Source organism: Lissotriton helveticus, chromosome 4_1 (genome assembly GCF_964261635.1).
Source record: "Lissotriton helveticus chromosome 4_1, aLisHel1.1, whole genome shotgun sequence".
NCBI lineage: Eukaryota > Metazoa > Chordata > Amphibia > Caudata > Salamandridae > Lissotriton > Lissotriton helveticus.
In genome coordinates, this window is record NC_136063.1 from 2112737409 (window position 1) to 2112755477 (window position 18069).

Below are 18069 nucleotides of genomic sequence, written 5' to 3' on the forward strand. Positions count from 1 at the left end.
GATCAAGAAAGCAGTTCATCTCTTTTAGTGATACATCGTCATCAGGAACTGACAGTGAATCTACCAGTAATTATAACCGTCCGAATAGGGGCCGAAACTGGAACACTAACCAACAACAAAATCAACCGTCAAACCCCCATTTTTTAGGGAGAGGCCAAACATTACCCAGGGGACGAGTGAGAACCAATACCCCATGGGAAATGAAAACCAGACGACAGCACTACAAAAATTAGATTCATCGCCCATTTTCAACCTATCAAAAAAAGTTCTAACACCTGACGAGGAAAGTATGCTGGCCAAAGGACTGTCATTCGTCCCTTCAAAAAGAACAGACTTCATCAAAATGAAGTCAGAATTCATTGAATTCTGTAGGAAACTAAGATTAACCCTGTTCTTTAGGGAAGCCCCGTGCAACCAGCCCATGGAGATCACGGGCCTTAAGAACAAATCCACCTTCTGCCCCCCGGCAAGTAAAGTCCCAAAAAACCTATTGACATTCGAAAAAAGTGTTTTGTCGGCTATATCGGCTATGGAAAAAGAGAGGAAATATGTTAAATATAATACCACCAAGGCGGAGATGACAGCTCTTAACAACCTTAAAACTGACAGTACGGTCATAATAAAACAGGCCGACAAAGGTGGAGCGATTGTAGTGTGGGATATCAATGATTACACCACCGAAGTCATGAGACAGCTGGCAGATAGTAGCTGCTATCGCAAAATAAATAAAGACCCTACTACTGACCTCCAGAATGAACTTTTTGCTATTATACAAGAAGGCTACGACTTAGGCTTTGTTGGACCAAAAGAGCTTGAATATCTTAAAATTCTACACCCGAAAGTGCCTATGTTCTATGTATTGCCTAAGATACATAAAGACCCTGACCACCCTCCTGGCAGACCCATCGTTGCTGGGTGTGGATCTGTGCTAGAACCAGCAGCTAAATATGTAGACTGTTTCCTGAAAGAGTTCATGACTAGTGTAAAATCCTACCTTCAGGATACAACCGATTTTTTAAACCAACTAGAAAGAATTGAGTTCTGTGAAAATAAATACAGACTAGTTACTTTAGACGTAACTGCTCTTTATACTCAGATCGCTCAAGACGAGGCGATAGCAGTACTTACACATTACCTTGATTCCAGACCTAGACCGACGCAGGTGCCCACTAAATTCATTGTGGACCTGGCAGCCTTCGCCTTAAAGAAGAATTATTTCTGTTTTAATGGCGAATACTACTACCAAGTCAAAGGAGTGGCTATGGGGTGTCCCTTTGCGCCAGAATTGGCGGTTTTGTTTATGGCAATGTATGAAGAGGCCTATATCTACCAGAACAACCCTTTCATTCAATACATCGGAGTGTGGCTCCGATTTGATGATGTTTTTATGACTTGGACAGGTGATAGTGACACTCTTGACCAATTCCATCAATGGTTAAACAACAGAACAGCTGATATAAAGTTCAGCATTTCCAGTTCTACTAAGAGGATTGCCTTCTTAGACGTGGAGGTTTTCCCTTGTGAAGGGAAACTAGCCACAACTCTATACAGTAAGCCAACTGATAGAAACAAGTCTCTGATGTTTTCAAGTAACCACCCTAAGAACCTCAGAGAAAATCTTCCCTATGGGCAGTTCCTTCGAGTCCGCAGGAACTGCACATTCAAAGAAGACTTCCAACATCACTCAGCTAAATTAACTTCTAAATTGTGTGATAGGGGTTATCCAAAGAAACTTGTGAAGAGCTGTATGAAGAGAGCACAATGGACACCAAGGGAAACCACTCTTGAACGAAAAATTAAACCTAAACTGAACCGACAGGTGTGTGTCACTACATATTGTCCTAATGCCAATCACCTCAAAAAAGTCAAAGCAGAATTGGCATCTAGTTAAAGATCTGGATGAAAGTCTTGTAGACATGCCCCTTTTTGCGTTTAAAAAGGAAAACAACATTGCTAATCACATTGTCCGTGCTGCCATGCCAGCACCCAAGCCGGCAACATTGCGCCAAATGATGGGGATGCCTCCCATCCTCGGCCACCATAAATGTGGAACTTGCATTTGCTGTGAATCTTCGATCGAGGGTTCATTGTTCCAGCACAACGGCACTTTCTGGAAACACGAATCCTTTAGTAACTGCAAGAGTAAGTTTGTCGTGTATGGCATTACATGCCCCTGCCACCTACTATACATAGGTAAAACCAATCAGGAGATCCGCCATCGGATCTCCCAGCACAAATCGAGAATTAAAAACAAGGTCGAAAATGCCCCTCTGGTGCTCCACTGGACGCGGATGCAACATGTTGTGAGTGACCTCAAATGGACTGTGATTTCAAAAGTGGAAAAAAACCCACGCGGAGGCGATCATAACCTTGCTTTGTCAAAACGGGAAGCTTTTTTAATAATCAAATTTGACACTTCAGTGTCTGGGCTAAATGAACTGAGTGAAATATTCAAATTGTGAATATTTCGACTTTATCCCTATGCATGCAAAAAACCTTTTCTTTGTTGCTGAATTACTGAGAAACCTGGAGTGTTTGTTAAATCTGTCCCGGGTTTTTCCGTTTTCCTTTTGAACACTGGAAACTAAGTAGGCGTTTACCAATTAACGACCTGCATATAGGAGTGGCTGCACGGCTGCCCTGCTAGCTAAGGCGTTTGTGCCGGAGTGCTCATTTCCTTCCACGCCGTCGACCGAGTGATTCATTTGTGAGTATTAGCACAAGCGTTGTCTCGTAATTTGAGCCAGTAATACTACTCTGCCCTGTAATTTACTTGGTCTCTGTTGTCTTCCTCTGCAGCACCCCTTTCAAAATGACATCAGCGGGTTACGCCGCGTTCATGGTAATATGCCTACCAGTTCGTTTCAAACTTAGTTAGACTTGTTTAAATGGTATGTTATCATTTACTATGTTACTTGTTGCAGGGCTTCTGATCCGTGTGCAAATAGTTAATCGCGCCTGTTGGACCACGCCCTCCGCAACTAGTCACGGTCTCCCAAACCAACCTAGAGTGTTCCAAACGATATCAGCGGGTCACTCCGCGTTCATGGTAATATGCCGCCCACTCTTCTGAATTAAGTCAGACTCGCTCAAATGGGCCGTTATCATTTACTATGCTGCTTGTTGCAGGTTTTCATATCCGTGTGCAACTAGTAAACCGCGTTTGGTGGACAACGCCCTCCGCAACCAGTTACGGTCGCCTAAACCAACTCAGTAAAGTTGCCGAGTACAACAAATTCCACCTTTGAAGGTCCATTGTTTATGGTAAGAAACAACAGCAGTTATTGCACAATTGCTAGCGTTTTCATTGAATCCGATTAGACCATGACGCATGTTTCGTTATTCCTCTGGTTACAGACCTTGTGCTCCGTTTATTCCATTTTCGACGGGTGTCGCACTCCAAATTTGAAGGCCCCTTAAGAATAGGTAACGACAGTGGTCTGTTAGTTTTTGAGAACTTGTAGCCCTGCTTTACAAAATTGCATGCCCTGATTAAATGTTTGTCTATTCAAATATAGGTACCAGTCCTGTGCTTCCAAGCGACACAGCCTCCCACATAGCATTTCCGTCTACCGCCAAGGCAGGTAAAACCTCACAATGTCTTCATTTTTCAGCGACTTTGATTAGGCCCTGCACTTTGAGCCTGCTTCCACGATTATGCACTCACTCCAGTTTAGCAATCCGAACATCTGGGTCAGCGACGGATGAGGGGTGGTGACCTGAGAGGGGAATCTGAGGTTGATCCTCTGTATGCATATATCAACTTTCCTTTTTTCAAAAAAACTTTCTCTTTTCCTTTTGCTATAGATACAATTAAAGGCCCTGATGAGAATCCTCCTTGATCTGCAGGATTCGAAACGCGTAGGCCCTCAGCCACCCTTGAGTCTGCATGGGTGTTAAGCACGTCTGAATAGTCCTGTTGCTTTTCACCAGTTTTGTACATTACTTTGTTAATTGTTCTTTAAAACTACAAAAAAACAAGAATATCTCCATTGGTGTGATGAATGTACTTTTGTATATAATTCTCAAGTAATATTTTCTAAAATATTGTGCAGACCGTGGCATCCTTCAGCCTTGTTGTGTTTGTCTATTACAAAAATATTATATTAATCACTGTATTATATTGCACATGTTTAAAAAATCCTCGTTGCTCCTGAATGGTTGAATGTTGTGTGCTTGTGATATGCTTGATATGATGAAAGATCCCCTTACCCTTAATTAATTTTTCTATTTAGCATGTAAGATTGTTTATTCGCTTGAATATGTTTTTCTAAAATATAGTTGTTCTTTGGAACTAAATAATAAAAGCAACTAATCGGCATCCATCCTTGAATTTCTTTTTCGGGTTTTGTGTTTAATTGTTAAATAATTTCTGCATCAGTACTGGCATCTACATATTGTTTTCTGTGATCAGTTTCCAGCGCATGCGTGTACTGCAGATCCCTACACATTAGCGCATGCGCATTGGAGATGTGTAGATGAAATGTGGTTGGTGTCATGGGACCAATGTGTAATGGCCCATCGACAACGAAAGTAGCGGCATCCGTACAATAGCGCATGCGCTATGGGGAAGTAGTAACCGAAGGGTAATGGCCCATTTGGGACAAGGGATGATTAAAAAGCAACAGTTTAGCGATTTAGAGGCATAGAGGCAAATACAGAGTTGGGACAGACCACGAGTCTGAGCGCAGACAGGGATACAGACTTATTGTTGTTAACACATATGGAATGTTCATCTGGCTAAGGTATTCCACGGAATAGAATCATTGAGCCCCTCTATATGGGTAGAAAGGCGGTAAATCCAGCGTTGCTCTTTGGAGAGCAGTGTTTTCTCATCGCAGTTGGAAAGTCAGAACCAGGATGACTGAACATAGAAGTACAATGCGCTGTGGCAAAAACATCAGCAAGCTGACCCAACACTTCATCACCCAAAATCACACCCCAAATGACTTCACCTGGACAGTCATTGAACAATTCGCACTATCCAACTGCGATGAGAAAACACTGCTCTCCAAAGAGCAACGCTGGATTTACCGCCTTTCTACCCATATAGAGGGGCTCAATGATTCTATTCCGTGGAATACCTTAGCCAGATGAACATTCCATATGTGTTAACAATAAGTCTGTATCCCTGTCTGCGCTCAGACTCGTGGTCTGTCCCAACTCTGTATTTGCCTCTATGCCTCTAAATCGCTAAACTGTTGCTTTTTAATCATCCCTTGTCCCAAATGGGCCATTACCCTTCGGTTACTACTTCCCCATAGCGCATGCGCTATTGTACGGATGCCGCTACTTTCGTTGTCGATGGGCCATTACACATTGGTCCCATGACACCAACCACATTTCATCTACACATCTCCAATGCGCATGCGCTAATGTGTAGGGATCTGCAGTACACGCATGCGCTGGAAACTGATCACCGCGCATGCGCAACGCGAGTGCCACTATCTCCTTGCACACGCGCACTTAGAGCCAGCGCGACCGCACCCTCTTCCCCTTTTCCAGGTGCAACCAATTGAACAAGCTATTTAAGCCCATGCCTGAGCCATGCAAAGTTCACTCGGGACACTGGAGCAGGACGATAGGTCGCAGGAGCACGCTGATCGGAAATACCGTGAGTAAACGAGTGATTTCTACACGACGCTCTGGGTAAGCAGCATTTTCTCCCCACAGGTACCATCCTAACCTTGACCTTTTACAACGTTTAGGGTCTTCTTCCCCTCCCTGCCAAGTGACCCATGAGGCTTTAACAGCAAGTAGCAAGTGTGAGGAATTATGTACCATACTTACCTGTACCTCACGCTATGCTTGTTTGGCTGTGTAGCCCACCACCGCCACTGCGTTTAAAACTTTACCGCCATATTTCACCTCAGCCATGGTAAACGCTCATGGCCACGTTATCTGCCGCTCTAGTTCGCTCACGCACACTAGAAGTCGGCCAAATGTTGTGTTTTGGTTAATACCATTCTCACTGGTTCTCCCTTGTATGTCTGTATTGTCTCTATGTTCTATGTACAGTAAAGTAGAGGGAATCCCCCTCTTACACGTACAGCACCTTAGCGAGTGCGACACTTTTTACCACACATTGTCACTTAATATAGTTTTTTGTCACCCACACATACTCATTGGTCCTGAGGAAAGCCAGTTTTAATCAAAAGGCCTGGCTGAAACATGTAGACCACAAGGACGTAGGAGCTCTTAATACACTCCACATCGTCCTCAGCCTTTTTATCTTGCTAACAGGGGCCCAGATATTAAAATTTACCTTTTACCCTCGGGAACTGGGACCACCTGTATAGCTTTTAACCTTTCACGTTCATTCTCACTATCACTGCACACTCAGCAAGCATACCAGCTCCTCAGTAATCTGGAGTCGCAGCACACCCGGGACACATTCGGTGTCACTGTGGTGGGCCCGATGATGAAGCATGACACCAACTAGGTTGGTGTGTGAGGGCTTCATGACCAAACCTAATGGTTTGCCCGCAGATGTACCTCCTGAGTCTCACTAACACAACCTAGCTAGTCCTATATTGATATTTCTCCATTTGTAATATCAATACATCTAAATCCCGTAAATACAACACAAATTGCATTACAAATGCTATAGGTGTCACATCTGCAAAAGTTAAAACTATTGACATTGTAAATGACAAAGCTATTAATTTCGCTATTTTCAAAACCAACACATAAATAAAAAAAGTTGTCATTTACAATACCAATAGCTCAAACTTTCCTAATGCGAGACCTATTGCATTGCAAATGCTTGTTTTGATGGTGTCATGGATAGCACCTAGACAGACTAAGCGACGGGATGGTTGCAGAATCGATTTTTCTACATTTAAGGTGAGGCCTAACCTTTTGAAAAGCTGCGGACAGGCTTTGGTAGCTGGCCTTGCTCCTTTGTATGTCGGTGCCTTGATAATCCAGTCAACGGGGTAAGGACAAATTTGATGTTGCCTCAGATATGCTGCAACTGGCGCTAGGCACTTCGTGAAGATGCGGGGAGCATCTGAAAGGTAGGACGCGGGACTGATAGTGCCTGCTGGCCACCGTAAATTTTAGAAATTTGTATTTTCCGCTTATGGGTATATGAAAATAAGCGTCCTGGAGATCGAGAGACGACATATAATCGTTTCCGTTGAGGAGATGTAACATCTTGAATGAAGATCATGCGAAGAACTTTTTTGAGGAATTTGTTCTTAAATCCAAATTCGGAATCCACTTCTATGACTTCTTGCGAATCAAGAAGAAACAGGAGTAGAACCCTTCTCCTTTTTGAGGGGAACTCATCCTATCGCTCCTTTTTGCAATATGTTGTTAACTACCCTGTTAAAAAGATGTAGGCGTTTTTGAAAACGAGACAGGGGTGGTGTTGGTGGAGGAATCTTTATAAATTTCAAACAGTGGCTGAATAGGATTAGTTGTAGAACCGTTTGGTCCGAAGTTTATTTCCTGCCACTGTTGAAAATAATGGGATATTTTACTGCCAACCGACGTTGAAATAGGCGGAGCGGAGGCTGACAGATGGGAGAAGTCATAGGCGGCGACCAGTGTCCTTGCACTGGCATTCTGTTTCCCTCTGAAGGAAGCCGTGTTGTAAGCCACCGGAGGCGGTTGGCTGTTGGTAGCCTCCTCTGTAAGATTGTTGACCTTTTCCTCGGGAGCCACAAAAAGGCATTTTCTTGTACTGTAAGAAACCTAAAGCCTTAGCTATATCTGTCTTTTTTAATAGCTTGTAAAGCGTCATCAACGTGGCTGCCAAATAACTCTTCTCAGTTATAAGGTAGATTTAGTATTTTTGTTTGTACCTCAGGCCTGAATGAAGTGGCTCTCAGCCAACCTTTACGCCTCAGGAAGGCTGCTTCAGCTAGTTGCTGGAAACCAGTGGACGCAACAGACATAGAGCAGTCTTATTTTCGAGGGGGACAGCTCACCTTTTAGAAGGATTTACTTCGCTTCCTCCTCGTCTTTTGGTGGAAGTCTATCCCAAAAAGGTGCCATACCCGACCACACGTGCCTAGTATAACGGCCCAGTAAAGCCAGGGAATTTGAAGCTCGTACTGTTAAGGCTGACAGTCGAAAAAAGCTTTCTAATGTTGTGAAGTCTTCTACCCTCTTTATCGGGTGGTGCAGTCAGAGGGGCCAAATGATTCTTAGATCGTCGCTGCGCTGCTTGCGACATCACCAAATCGGGTTTTGGGTGACCGATTAAGCACTCGGGAGCATTATACGGAGCTTCGTATTTTTAGCCAAACCTTGGCAACACAGGTGGAACAGTTGCTGGATTTTGCATGATTCTCAGTCCCTCTTTCCAAATATAGTCAATTATTGGCATAGACCTTAGCCATTTCCTGTAAGGCTCTTTAAAATCATACAAGAAACAATCCTATTGATACACGGGCATTGGTAATTCAAAACGCTTGGCCACTCTCTCCAGCAGATTATGGAAACCTCCAATATCCTCCGGAGGTGAATCCGCTTGGGGAGGAGATGAGATGCCCGTGGGGGAAGAATGTAAGAATCACACTCACCTTGATGAATTTCACCTTCTCTCTCTATTTCCTCTTCAGAGGACAACAACTGTTGCACAGGAGCAACCTGAGAGAAGGTCGCACACTTGGAGACCAGATCCAGGGGCGGAAGCAATAGATGCTTTTTTGCATGACTTAAGGAATTTAAGGAGTTATGCATTGCCTCCTTTTGCATTGATTGAGAGTGTTGCTGAAAGTGAAAAGGGGTTTAGCAGAAATAGTGTTAGTAACCCCCTTTTGGTCATCCAACGTATGGTATCCAGTTGTTACGGAGATGTTGATTGCCGACCCAGCACTTCTTCGGAATACCCCGGACTTGTTAACAAGCGCTTCAGGGGATAACAACAAGTTGGTTCGGCTGGGTCATTTATGGTTGATGGCCTGGTCAATTTCGGGAGAGTCTGGCAGGTGTCAGGGCTATTGCTGGAGGCTTCAAAACTCATTAAAGAGTCATGGTCTCCAGGAACATCAAAGGTGTACAGGGTGGCCTGGGGAAGAAGGTTTCGTTGGTGTACTTCAAGGAGTTTGGATCCCATATCAGCAACACTGGTAGAAGTGGTGAATTATTTGACAGAAGTTTTCCCGGAGGAAAAAATCCTGTAGTACAGTTAATATTGTCAGATCGGCGATTTCAGTAGGACATGAATTGATAGATAGCTTAACTGTGGGTCAACACGATGTGGCAAAAAGGCTATTAAGAAACATAAGAATTAAGGCACCACCACGACCAAGGTATTCGTCCATGTGGGATGTGCATATTGTACTTCCAGAGCTAGCTAGTTGGACTGAAAATGAATTCTTGGACCTAAGGAAACTTTCTTTAAAGTTGGTTATGCTGTTGTGTCTAGTATTTTTTAGAAGGGTTTCGGACATCAGAGCACTTGATATTTCGGGGCAAAGGTTTGTGCAATAAAGGGTTTTGCAATATTTTATCCAAATCTAGACTAATGTAGGAAGCCATGTGTAGTAAGATACTTGCGCAAGTATGAAAATAGTGTTGCTTCCTTGTATTAGGTAATTTCTCTAACAAGTCCTATAATTAGTCTGCACCCATATTTTACATCATTGACCTCTTTAGAGTGTCATCTGTCTCCCTCATAGCGCAAAATTAATTGTGCAGATGCCCCATCTTGACACAGGCGTGGCCTGTTCCGTCAGCTGGCGGGCGGTAACAGAGGTTTTGGGGGAGGGGGGTGGCGCTGGGGCCTGCTGCATCACGTTTCTGATAACCTGGTGCTGTTATGTCTCAAGGTGTTGGGGTCTTCTGCCTTCTGTATGTATGCACACACAGACTTTTGCACTGCCTTCACCCTATTTCCTCTGTAGTACAAGTGTGTAAGTCCTTTCTTAGTTACAGTACTGGCAGACGTAACATTTCTATTGATTTCTGCTTTCTCTATCCTTTTTGTTTGTTTCGGTCCCTCATCTCTCTGGACAATTCACCCCTCCACCTCCCTTTGCAGAGTATCACCTGGGAGGGGGATTGGGGGCAATATGAGAGATCGATGCAGGCCACAAAGTGGTGGCCCTTCTAGGTTGAGCACTTCACTGGGCAGGCACGCGTAGGTCTCTATAGTGTGCAGGCCTTCAGAAGCATGTTTTGGGGGTATGGGCCACGCCCTGCTCCCTCGCCTCACCCTGGGTGGTTCACAACACAGAATATAAAAAGGCGTGCACAGCCGCGCAACACAAGAAAGGCACACACAAGGCATATAACTATAAAACACAGGGCGAAACACCACCAAGAGAATGCACAACCTCAACGCAAGAGGACGAGTCAGCCACCTTCAAAACAGTCAGAAGGAGCCAGCTGACCTACAAGAAATCAGAGGCCCCTCAATTACAGAACACATACAGAACAGAGAAGCAGACCGCACAATACCTCCAAATAACGTGAGATTTATGTACACTAACAAAAAGCACCTTTACAGCACGAACCGGTGTGATGTCTATGCATCCTGATGCAGCATTAGGTTTTTTATTTAAATCTTATAGCAGGAAATAAAAAAAAGTTGAATGTTAGGAATTTGGTTCAAAAAGTGAATGTGACCATGATGCAACAGCTGTGGTAGGATGCGATTACAAATGAGGGTCAGAGCAAGCAGAAGAGCAACAAAAAGCTAGCGGTGGGTGTTAGGGGTCGAGGGAGTAACGGGACATTTAACCAAAATTACCAAAGCAAACAGCTCTTGCATATAAGGGTTATTTGACTTCGCAAACCTTTTTGATTTCTTTTGGCAGACAGGAGAGACCAGCAACTTTGGATGGCCAGGAGGGTCAAATGCGCTATCATGCAGCCAGCAATGGCTGCATCATTACGCTTTTTGTTATGGCAGGTGAGCGACGGATCATCCTGGGAAGCGGCAGGAGGAGAACGGGAAGGGCAAGCAACACAAGCCGGGACCCCTGGAAGAGGGAAGGAAGGGCAGCAAGATGACAGCGGGAGGGGAATGGCAAGCAACGACAAGTGAGCATGTGCAAGACAGTTTGCAAAACACATGGACTCTTCTGACGTGCTACAAGTAAAATATTGCCCGGTGGAAGGACATTGGGTGCTGAAAGGAAGCAGTACTTGATCCCTGCTTTAGGGATCTGACAAACACATTAAGAGAAAGTGAATCTTGACAGCGTGGACCAATGAGAAGAAATGAAACTAAAATGACAAGGAAGCCAACAAATGGTAAGTAATGGCTGTGTGTTAAGCTTATTTAGTTTGCTTTTTAAGGTACAAATGAACTGGCAAGGAACAGCGCTCACGCTGCCTCAAGTCCTAACAAAAAAGGAACTACCACATCTCAAAGTACAGCTCGAGAACAAGGTTACAAACAGATTGCAAGACTATCTTTCAATTTAAATATCCGAAAAGGTAGGAGTGCTGGGGAAAACTGGTGGAAAAGAGACTAGAGAGTGTGGCACCAACTGGCAAATTGTGGACATTAGAGCTGGCACAGTAACGCCATCTAGTATACCACTGTTGAAGGATCGCTATGCTATGTAAAACTGGGCCACGATTTGTCTGTAGTGAGATCACATCGGTCTTCTTGCATACCTTCTCGCTTTCTCCTGGCAGCAGGTAGTGATGCATTGTACTGCTCCATCCCTCAGCAAAGTTTTCTTTTGCACACCCCCTTTTAACTTGATGCTGGAATTGATCATCAGCACTAGCATTCCATAAGAGTTCAAAGGCTTTTCTTAACAAGGCTCATACAATGGACTGGTCAAGTAGTTTAGACCTTTTTTTACTATCACATTCATCACCCCAACTGCTTACACTTATCACTCGTGACAGTCAAGAAGAAATGTTCACATGTACATCCAGATCAGTGTCAGATTTTATCAGCCAAATACAAAGTTGTGATTTCTGTACACAACGGTCCAAGCAACAGCACATGAAGGGAGGAAGTCTTTAAGATAACCAAATGTAAAAAGTTCTTCAAGCTACATCAAGAACATACTAAACAGCTATATTGAGAATACTCTTCAGAGGCCATCAGCAATGTATAAGGTTAAGGGGCATTAGCCATTTACACATCAGCAGCCTAGTCAGAGAAAGCTGTCAAAGGACACCGCTCAAAGGCAACTAGTTAAAGAAAAAAACGTGCATACATACGCTACAATAAAACAGACTTTGCAATGGAAAACAAAATATGCCTCCAAAAGCTATATAAGCTGTTAAAAGAAAAACAGGCCTCCGTAATCAGTGAGCCTAGATTTAAGCGTAAACAAACCTGATAAACCACTGCAGCCAAGTTACAGTGCCATCGTATTGGCTAACTAAAGGGAATTGCGGATGACAACGACAGGATGAGGTCATCAGGTGTAGGATTAGGGACTTTAAATTGTATTATATGGTGACCTAAGATTAAAAGACTGATTTAAGATAAAGGGGGGCAACATTTTGCAATGTTCACTTCACTAATATATGATTGAATAAGAAGATTAACAAAACCTCTTACCTGGTAAGTGTGTACTCCCTGAGTCCGGAATGCAGGTTCATGGCAGAAAAAGTACCTATGCATCCCCGCAATCGTTTATCTCGGCCAATCTTCCATGTTACAAATAACGGGCTATTGTGAGGAGAGGAAAAAAAATGTTATCCATTGTAATGTACGAGAGTAATCCTATAGACAAGTTACAATAAAATGTCACAGGTAAGTTAAAGCAAGATGCACATTGAAGCACCCTTAGAATCTAGAGTAAACTGAAAGGGTACTAAAAACAATGTACAGCTTGTATGTATAAAATGAACATAACGCAATTTCTAGCATTCAAATCTACAACATAAGAACTTTGCACAACTTTAAAGCGGAGTGTGCGGTCTTAAGCTACCAATTTGTTTGTTTCAACAAATAAAGTAGGATCAACACTCCAAAACAAACCTCAGCATGAACCCAACTGATTTGTCTGCAATAGAACCTAAGTGCACCTGAAATAGTGTCACAGTAGGAGAAAACATAAAAATTCTATTTGGTTCTCAATGCATGTGACACTTCCCATAGGGTACCAATGTACAAAACATGTTAAATAGTCTTGGAGTCCAAAGACATTAAGTAGCCACCTATTAGGTCTTAGGTTTAGGGTTCATGTCTGTCTGGGCACAAAATATAATCCCCTTTACCCACAAAGTGATATTCTACCATCCCCAAGGAGGGTAAGGAAGCATATGAGGTTAAGCAAAAACCGAAGCCCCGCTGGTGTGGTAGAAGGGGGAGGAACTGGTTAATGAGTGTGGTCAGAAGATGAGACTGACTCCAGATCAGACATGCTCTAAAAGAAAAAAAAAAAACAGTGGAGAGCTGAACAAGGTGTGAAGCCAGAAGAAATGAGTTACACCGCATGGGTGGGGGTAGCGAAGTGCTGTAACCTAGGCAGAGGACCGAGCTGCAAAACAAAGAATGCAAAGAGAACTGCCCCCACAAACTAGAAGACTGCAGAACATGTTTCTAAAAGGTGACTGAGTGGTGCACAGATGGAGCCACACATTTGGACAAAAGGCAAAGCAGGTAGTAATTGTACGCATTCTTCATGCATTGCAGTGGATGGATACCCACAAGTAAAGATGCAAAATATCTATGGAGCGCACTACAGGTATTGAACAGTGGGGGGCAGGCAAGTATGTAAAGGATAAGAGTGTTTTTTACCTTTGTGAAGGGTACCATCATTGACCATACATTGGTGTGAGCTTAGATAGAAGGTAAAATACCCAACACGATAAGGCCCAAAGAAAACAATAAAAAATGAACTGAAGTATCATCACTGATGGGGAACCCCTCACAGACAGAAGACGGTCAGTAATTGTCATGCAAGCAGATAATAGATACTGAATAGTTCGAAAGGTTCGCCCAAACCTTTTCTTCTATGGGACTGGGAAAAGGTGAGGCAAGGGGTTGCCTATCGACCAGAACTTGAGTGGAGTTCCATCAGAAATATGAGCTATAATGAGAGGGGTCAGGCCTGGGCCTAATCAAAGATTGTTATAGAAAGTAATGATGAAATGGGACTGAAGATGCCAGAGAAACAAAGCAATGAGAACTAATGGAGGAAAGCTAAGAAAGTCATCCAAAGATCTCTTTGGCATGAATGAAGACAGATCAACGAGGAGTAGCCAAACAGCTATGTAAGAGAAGGGAGAGAAAGAGGAGCATCAATGAGAACCTGAGGAGTTTCAGACCTTAACACCTTAAGTGCTGCCGTCGGCCAACGGTCGTCACGGGCACTACCTCCCCAGTGCTGCGTGCGACCGCTGGACGTCCAGTTCAGCACTGGATAATGGACAGCGCAGCACTGGGGAGGTCTATTTACGAAGCTCCCAAGGTGTTAACAGAACTCAATGTTTTAATAATACAACAAGACCCTGAAGGAAAAACAGAAGGAAGAAACAGTTAAAAAAAAAAAAACACCAGTAGTGGAGACAGAACCCAGGTTCAGATGTTCTAATACAATAGAAGAAATGAACAAGGGAGGCCAAAGAGACCAGCACAAGCACATTTCGGCACAATAAACATTTGAAAGTACTTAATTCAAGAATTCCACTTTGAGAAAAAGCTACAGAAAACTAGAGGGGTAAAACGTTAGGTAAAACTAATACTAAACCTGCTTATGTAGAACTGTCCAAGAGAGTAAAAAAAGAAAAGGACTAAAATGCATGCCATTAACTGCCAGGTCCAATATCAATAAGGATTCATAGCTGAATCTCAGTTATTCGCTTGAAAGGATTAAATAATTGTTGCATGCTGGTCATACTGTCCGATCTTGTTACTCAATGAGGTCAAGTTGCTGGCCAAACTTTTGTCCTTGCATCTATCCGGGGTGATTTCCACCCTAATACATTCAGATCAGTCAGGCTTTATGCCTCATTGAAGTACCAGATTGAACCTCCGAAGATTTGGCAAACTCCACTTAACAGCAAAATTCCCAGATAAACAAGCAGCCCTACTATCCCTTGACGCTAGGATGGGATACGATAGTGTAGAGTGGAATTAGCGGTTTGCGGTGCTTGGGCACGTGGGGATGGGCCCTAAATGTATCGCTTCGATCAAGCTCCTCTAACAGCCAATGGCAAGGGTACGGGTTAATGCCACGGTGTCCCGAGAGATTGGTCTACGAAAAGGAACTAGACAGGGCTGCCCGCTGTCCCCTATACTATTTGCGTTGGCGATAGTCATTGGCGGCATGGGTGCATCAGGACCCCCTTATTTGGGGAAGCCTAGTGGGAAGGGAATGGGAAGATCGAACATCGCTCTATGCAGATGATATTCTATTATAGGTCCAAAAACAGAGACAGTCAATAGAATACTACAGACTTTTCGAATTTACGGGGATTTCTCCGAATATGGGATCAAATGTGACAAATCTTTGCTTTACCCCGTATCGGGAGGGCTTCCCACCCTAACCACGAGATGCGATATCCCCATAGAAGAAAACGGTTTCAAATTCCTCAGAATTCATGTAACGAGACGCCCAACTTTTCTACCACAAAAATGTGGGCTGGCAACTTGAGACTTATGACAGATGCAAAGCACTGGCGGACCCTCCCCCTAACCATGATGGGTGGGGCACGCATGTTTAATATGATGGCACTCCCCAGAATGCTATATATACTGCAAAACAGCCCATATGAGGTACACCCCTCATTCTTCAAGCGAGGAGACTCAGAACTCCGTGCATTGTTGTGGAGTGGAGCAACTCCACAAATTGCGCTGACTAAACAACAAAGGGGTATATATGAAGGAGGCCTAGTAGTTCCAGATGTTCGTAGTTATTATTGGGCGGCACAATTGGCCAATGTCAATGGATGGATGTTTGGTGACAAAGGTGAACCAGCGACCAGAGTTGATAGAGGCCATGGGCGAGAAGGGACCAAGGATACTTGTATACCAAACATATTGAGAAAACTCCCACACCACACGAAGATGGTAGTTAAAGTATTGAGAGCAGAGACGAAATACCTGGGCTGAGAGAACAGATTCACGGAAATGATACCCCTCTGGCCGGGAGACTGGCTAAAAGAGATAACTCAATTGGTGGGCTTCGCCAAGTGGGATTTACTGGGGTTAGAGCCGTTGAGACATATGGAGAAAAGGGGCACACAACGTTTGGGGACCAGAAAGTTCTGGAGGACAGAACGGGCAAAGTAGCCATCCCTCCAGACTGGACTATCCACGACCCCACCCCGCCCGGTTTGTTGCAGTACCACGTGGCTGTGGTGTTGTCTGTGAAAAACAGAACTGCCTTCCCGTTTAGGGAGGGAAGGAATGACTCCAGTGCCAAACGAATCGCACGAAGCTCCAACAGGTTGATATGGAGCCCAGACTCCGCCGGAGACCAGACTCCTCTGATCTCTGCCTCTCCCAGGTGGCCATCCCATTCCAGGAGGGATGCATCGGTGTCCACCGTGAGGTCTGGTTGGGGAAGGGAGAGGGATCTGCCTCTGACCCAATCCTGGCTAGTTAACCACCATTGCAGTTATTGCGGCGTTCCGTCTGAGAGATTACCCAGATGCTGGGCCCTCTGGAACTTCAGGTCCCACAGAGGAGCCCACATATGCAATCTGGCATGATCCACCAGTAGGATGCAGGATGCCATGAGGCCAGCAGCCTCAGGGTTATTCTCACCGAAAGTCGCGATAGAGGCAGAAGCATCGGTAGAATAGCCCGAATATCCCAGACTCGCTCCTCGGGAGGATAGGCCCAAAACTGCAGTGTCCAGAACAGCTCAGATGAAAGGGAGAGACAGAGGGAGTCAGGTGTGACTTTGGCACGTTGAGAGTGAACCCCAGCGAATGCAGGAGGTCCACCGTAGTCTGGAGGTGGGAGACAAATGCCTGGGGCGATCCCGCCTACAACATCCAGTCGTCGATATAGGGGAAGACTGGAACCCCTGATCTGCGCAGATCAGCTGCAACCACCGCCATCACTTTCGTAAACACCTGCTGATAAGGCCCAATGGGAGCACAGTTAACTGAAAATGCTTGTGGCCTACCGTGATACGTAGGTAACTTCTGTGGGCTGGCAGGATAGAGATGTGAAAATAAGCATCCTGCAAGTTCAAAGCCACCATCCAGTCTCCAGGGTCGAGGGCAGATAGGACCTGAGTCAATGTTAGCATTTTGAACTTCTCCTTCCAGAGGAAGCGGTTGAGGGCGCTGAGCTCTAGGATTGGACACCAGGCCTTTCTCCTTCTTGGGCACCTAAAAGTAGCTGGAATAGCTCCAACCTACTTCTGGCGCAGGGACCCTCTCAACAGCTCCCTTGGCAAGAGAGCCTATACTTCCTGGTGGAGAAGCGCCAAATGATACTCCGACGTGCAATCAAAAGACAAGGGAGGGGTAGTCTCAAAGGGGAGGGAGTAGCCCCTTCGGACTATCTGCAAAACTCACCTGTCTGACGTGATGGATTGCCAGTGGGGGAGGTGATGGCAAATCCTGCTACCCACTGTGGATGGGCTGGGTCGGACATGGTGGGTTACCCCTTGCGTAGCTGCGAAAATCAGACTGTGGTGGACGGGAGGACGTTGAAAGGCCTAAGGATTTAGCCGTAGCCCAAGAATCCTTAAAGCGCTCCAGTACTGAGTCTGCCTCAGCCAGGCGTTGCGCCTAAGGACTACCGACGTGGCAATCGTTCTACTCAGTGAGTCGATGGTATCCAGTCCACAGTAATTGTGAATTTTGCTGCGTCTCTCCCATGTGCCAAGGCATGGGAGAGGACGCCTAGGCCTCCTTCAGGCACTGAAACAGCACCTACACAGCCGTATCCCAGATGGTATGGGAGCATCAGCCAAAGAGGTGCGCGGTATTCACGGACCGCAGTGCCAAGCTGGAGGAAGAGGACATCCACTTCCAAGATGATCCAGCTTCTTGGATTCCCTGTCAGGGGGTGCAGAAAGGGGTGCGCCCTTGAAAGAAAAATCTTGGACCACCAAGCTCTCGGTGGAAGAGTGTTGGGTGACGAAAATGGGATCGCCCGGAGAAGGGCAGTGGCGGCTGCCAATCATCCGTTCCACAGGAGCCCCTGTGCTGGGCTTGGACCAAGTACCC

General features: G+C 45.0%; 1 protein-coding gene across 1 annotated transcript in view; it reads right to left on the reverse strand.

Moving 5' to 3' along the window:
• AMMECR1 (AMMECR nuclear protein 1) overlaps positions 1 to 18069 on the reverse strand; it is a 601030-nt gene that overhangs the window by 398895 nt on the left and 184066 nt on the right. Inside the window, exon 2 of the mRNA XM_078688798.1 lies at positions 12491 to 12601. Coding sequence (XP_078544924.1) covers positions 12491 to 12601 — 111 coding nt within the window. The remainder of the gene's footprint in view (positions 1 to 12490; positions 12602 to 18069) is intronic.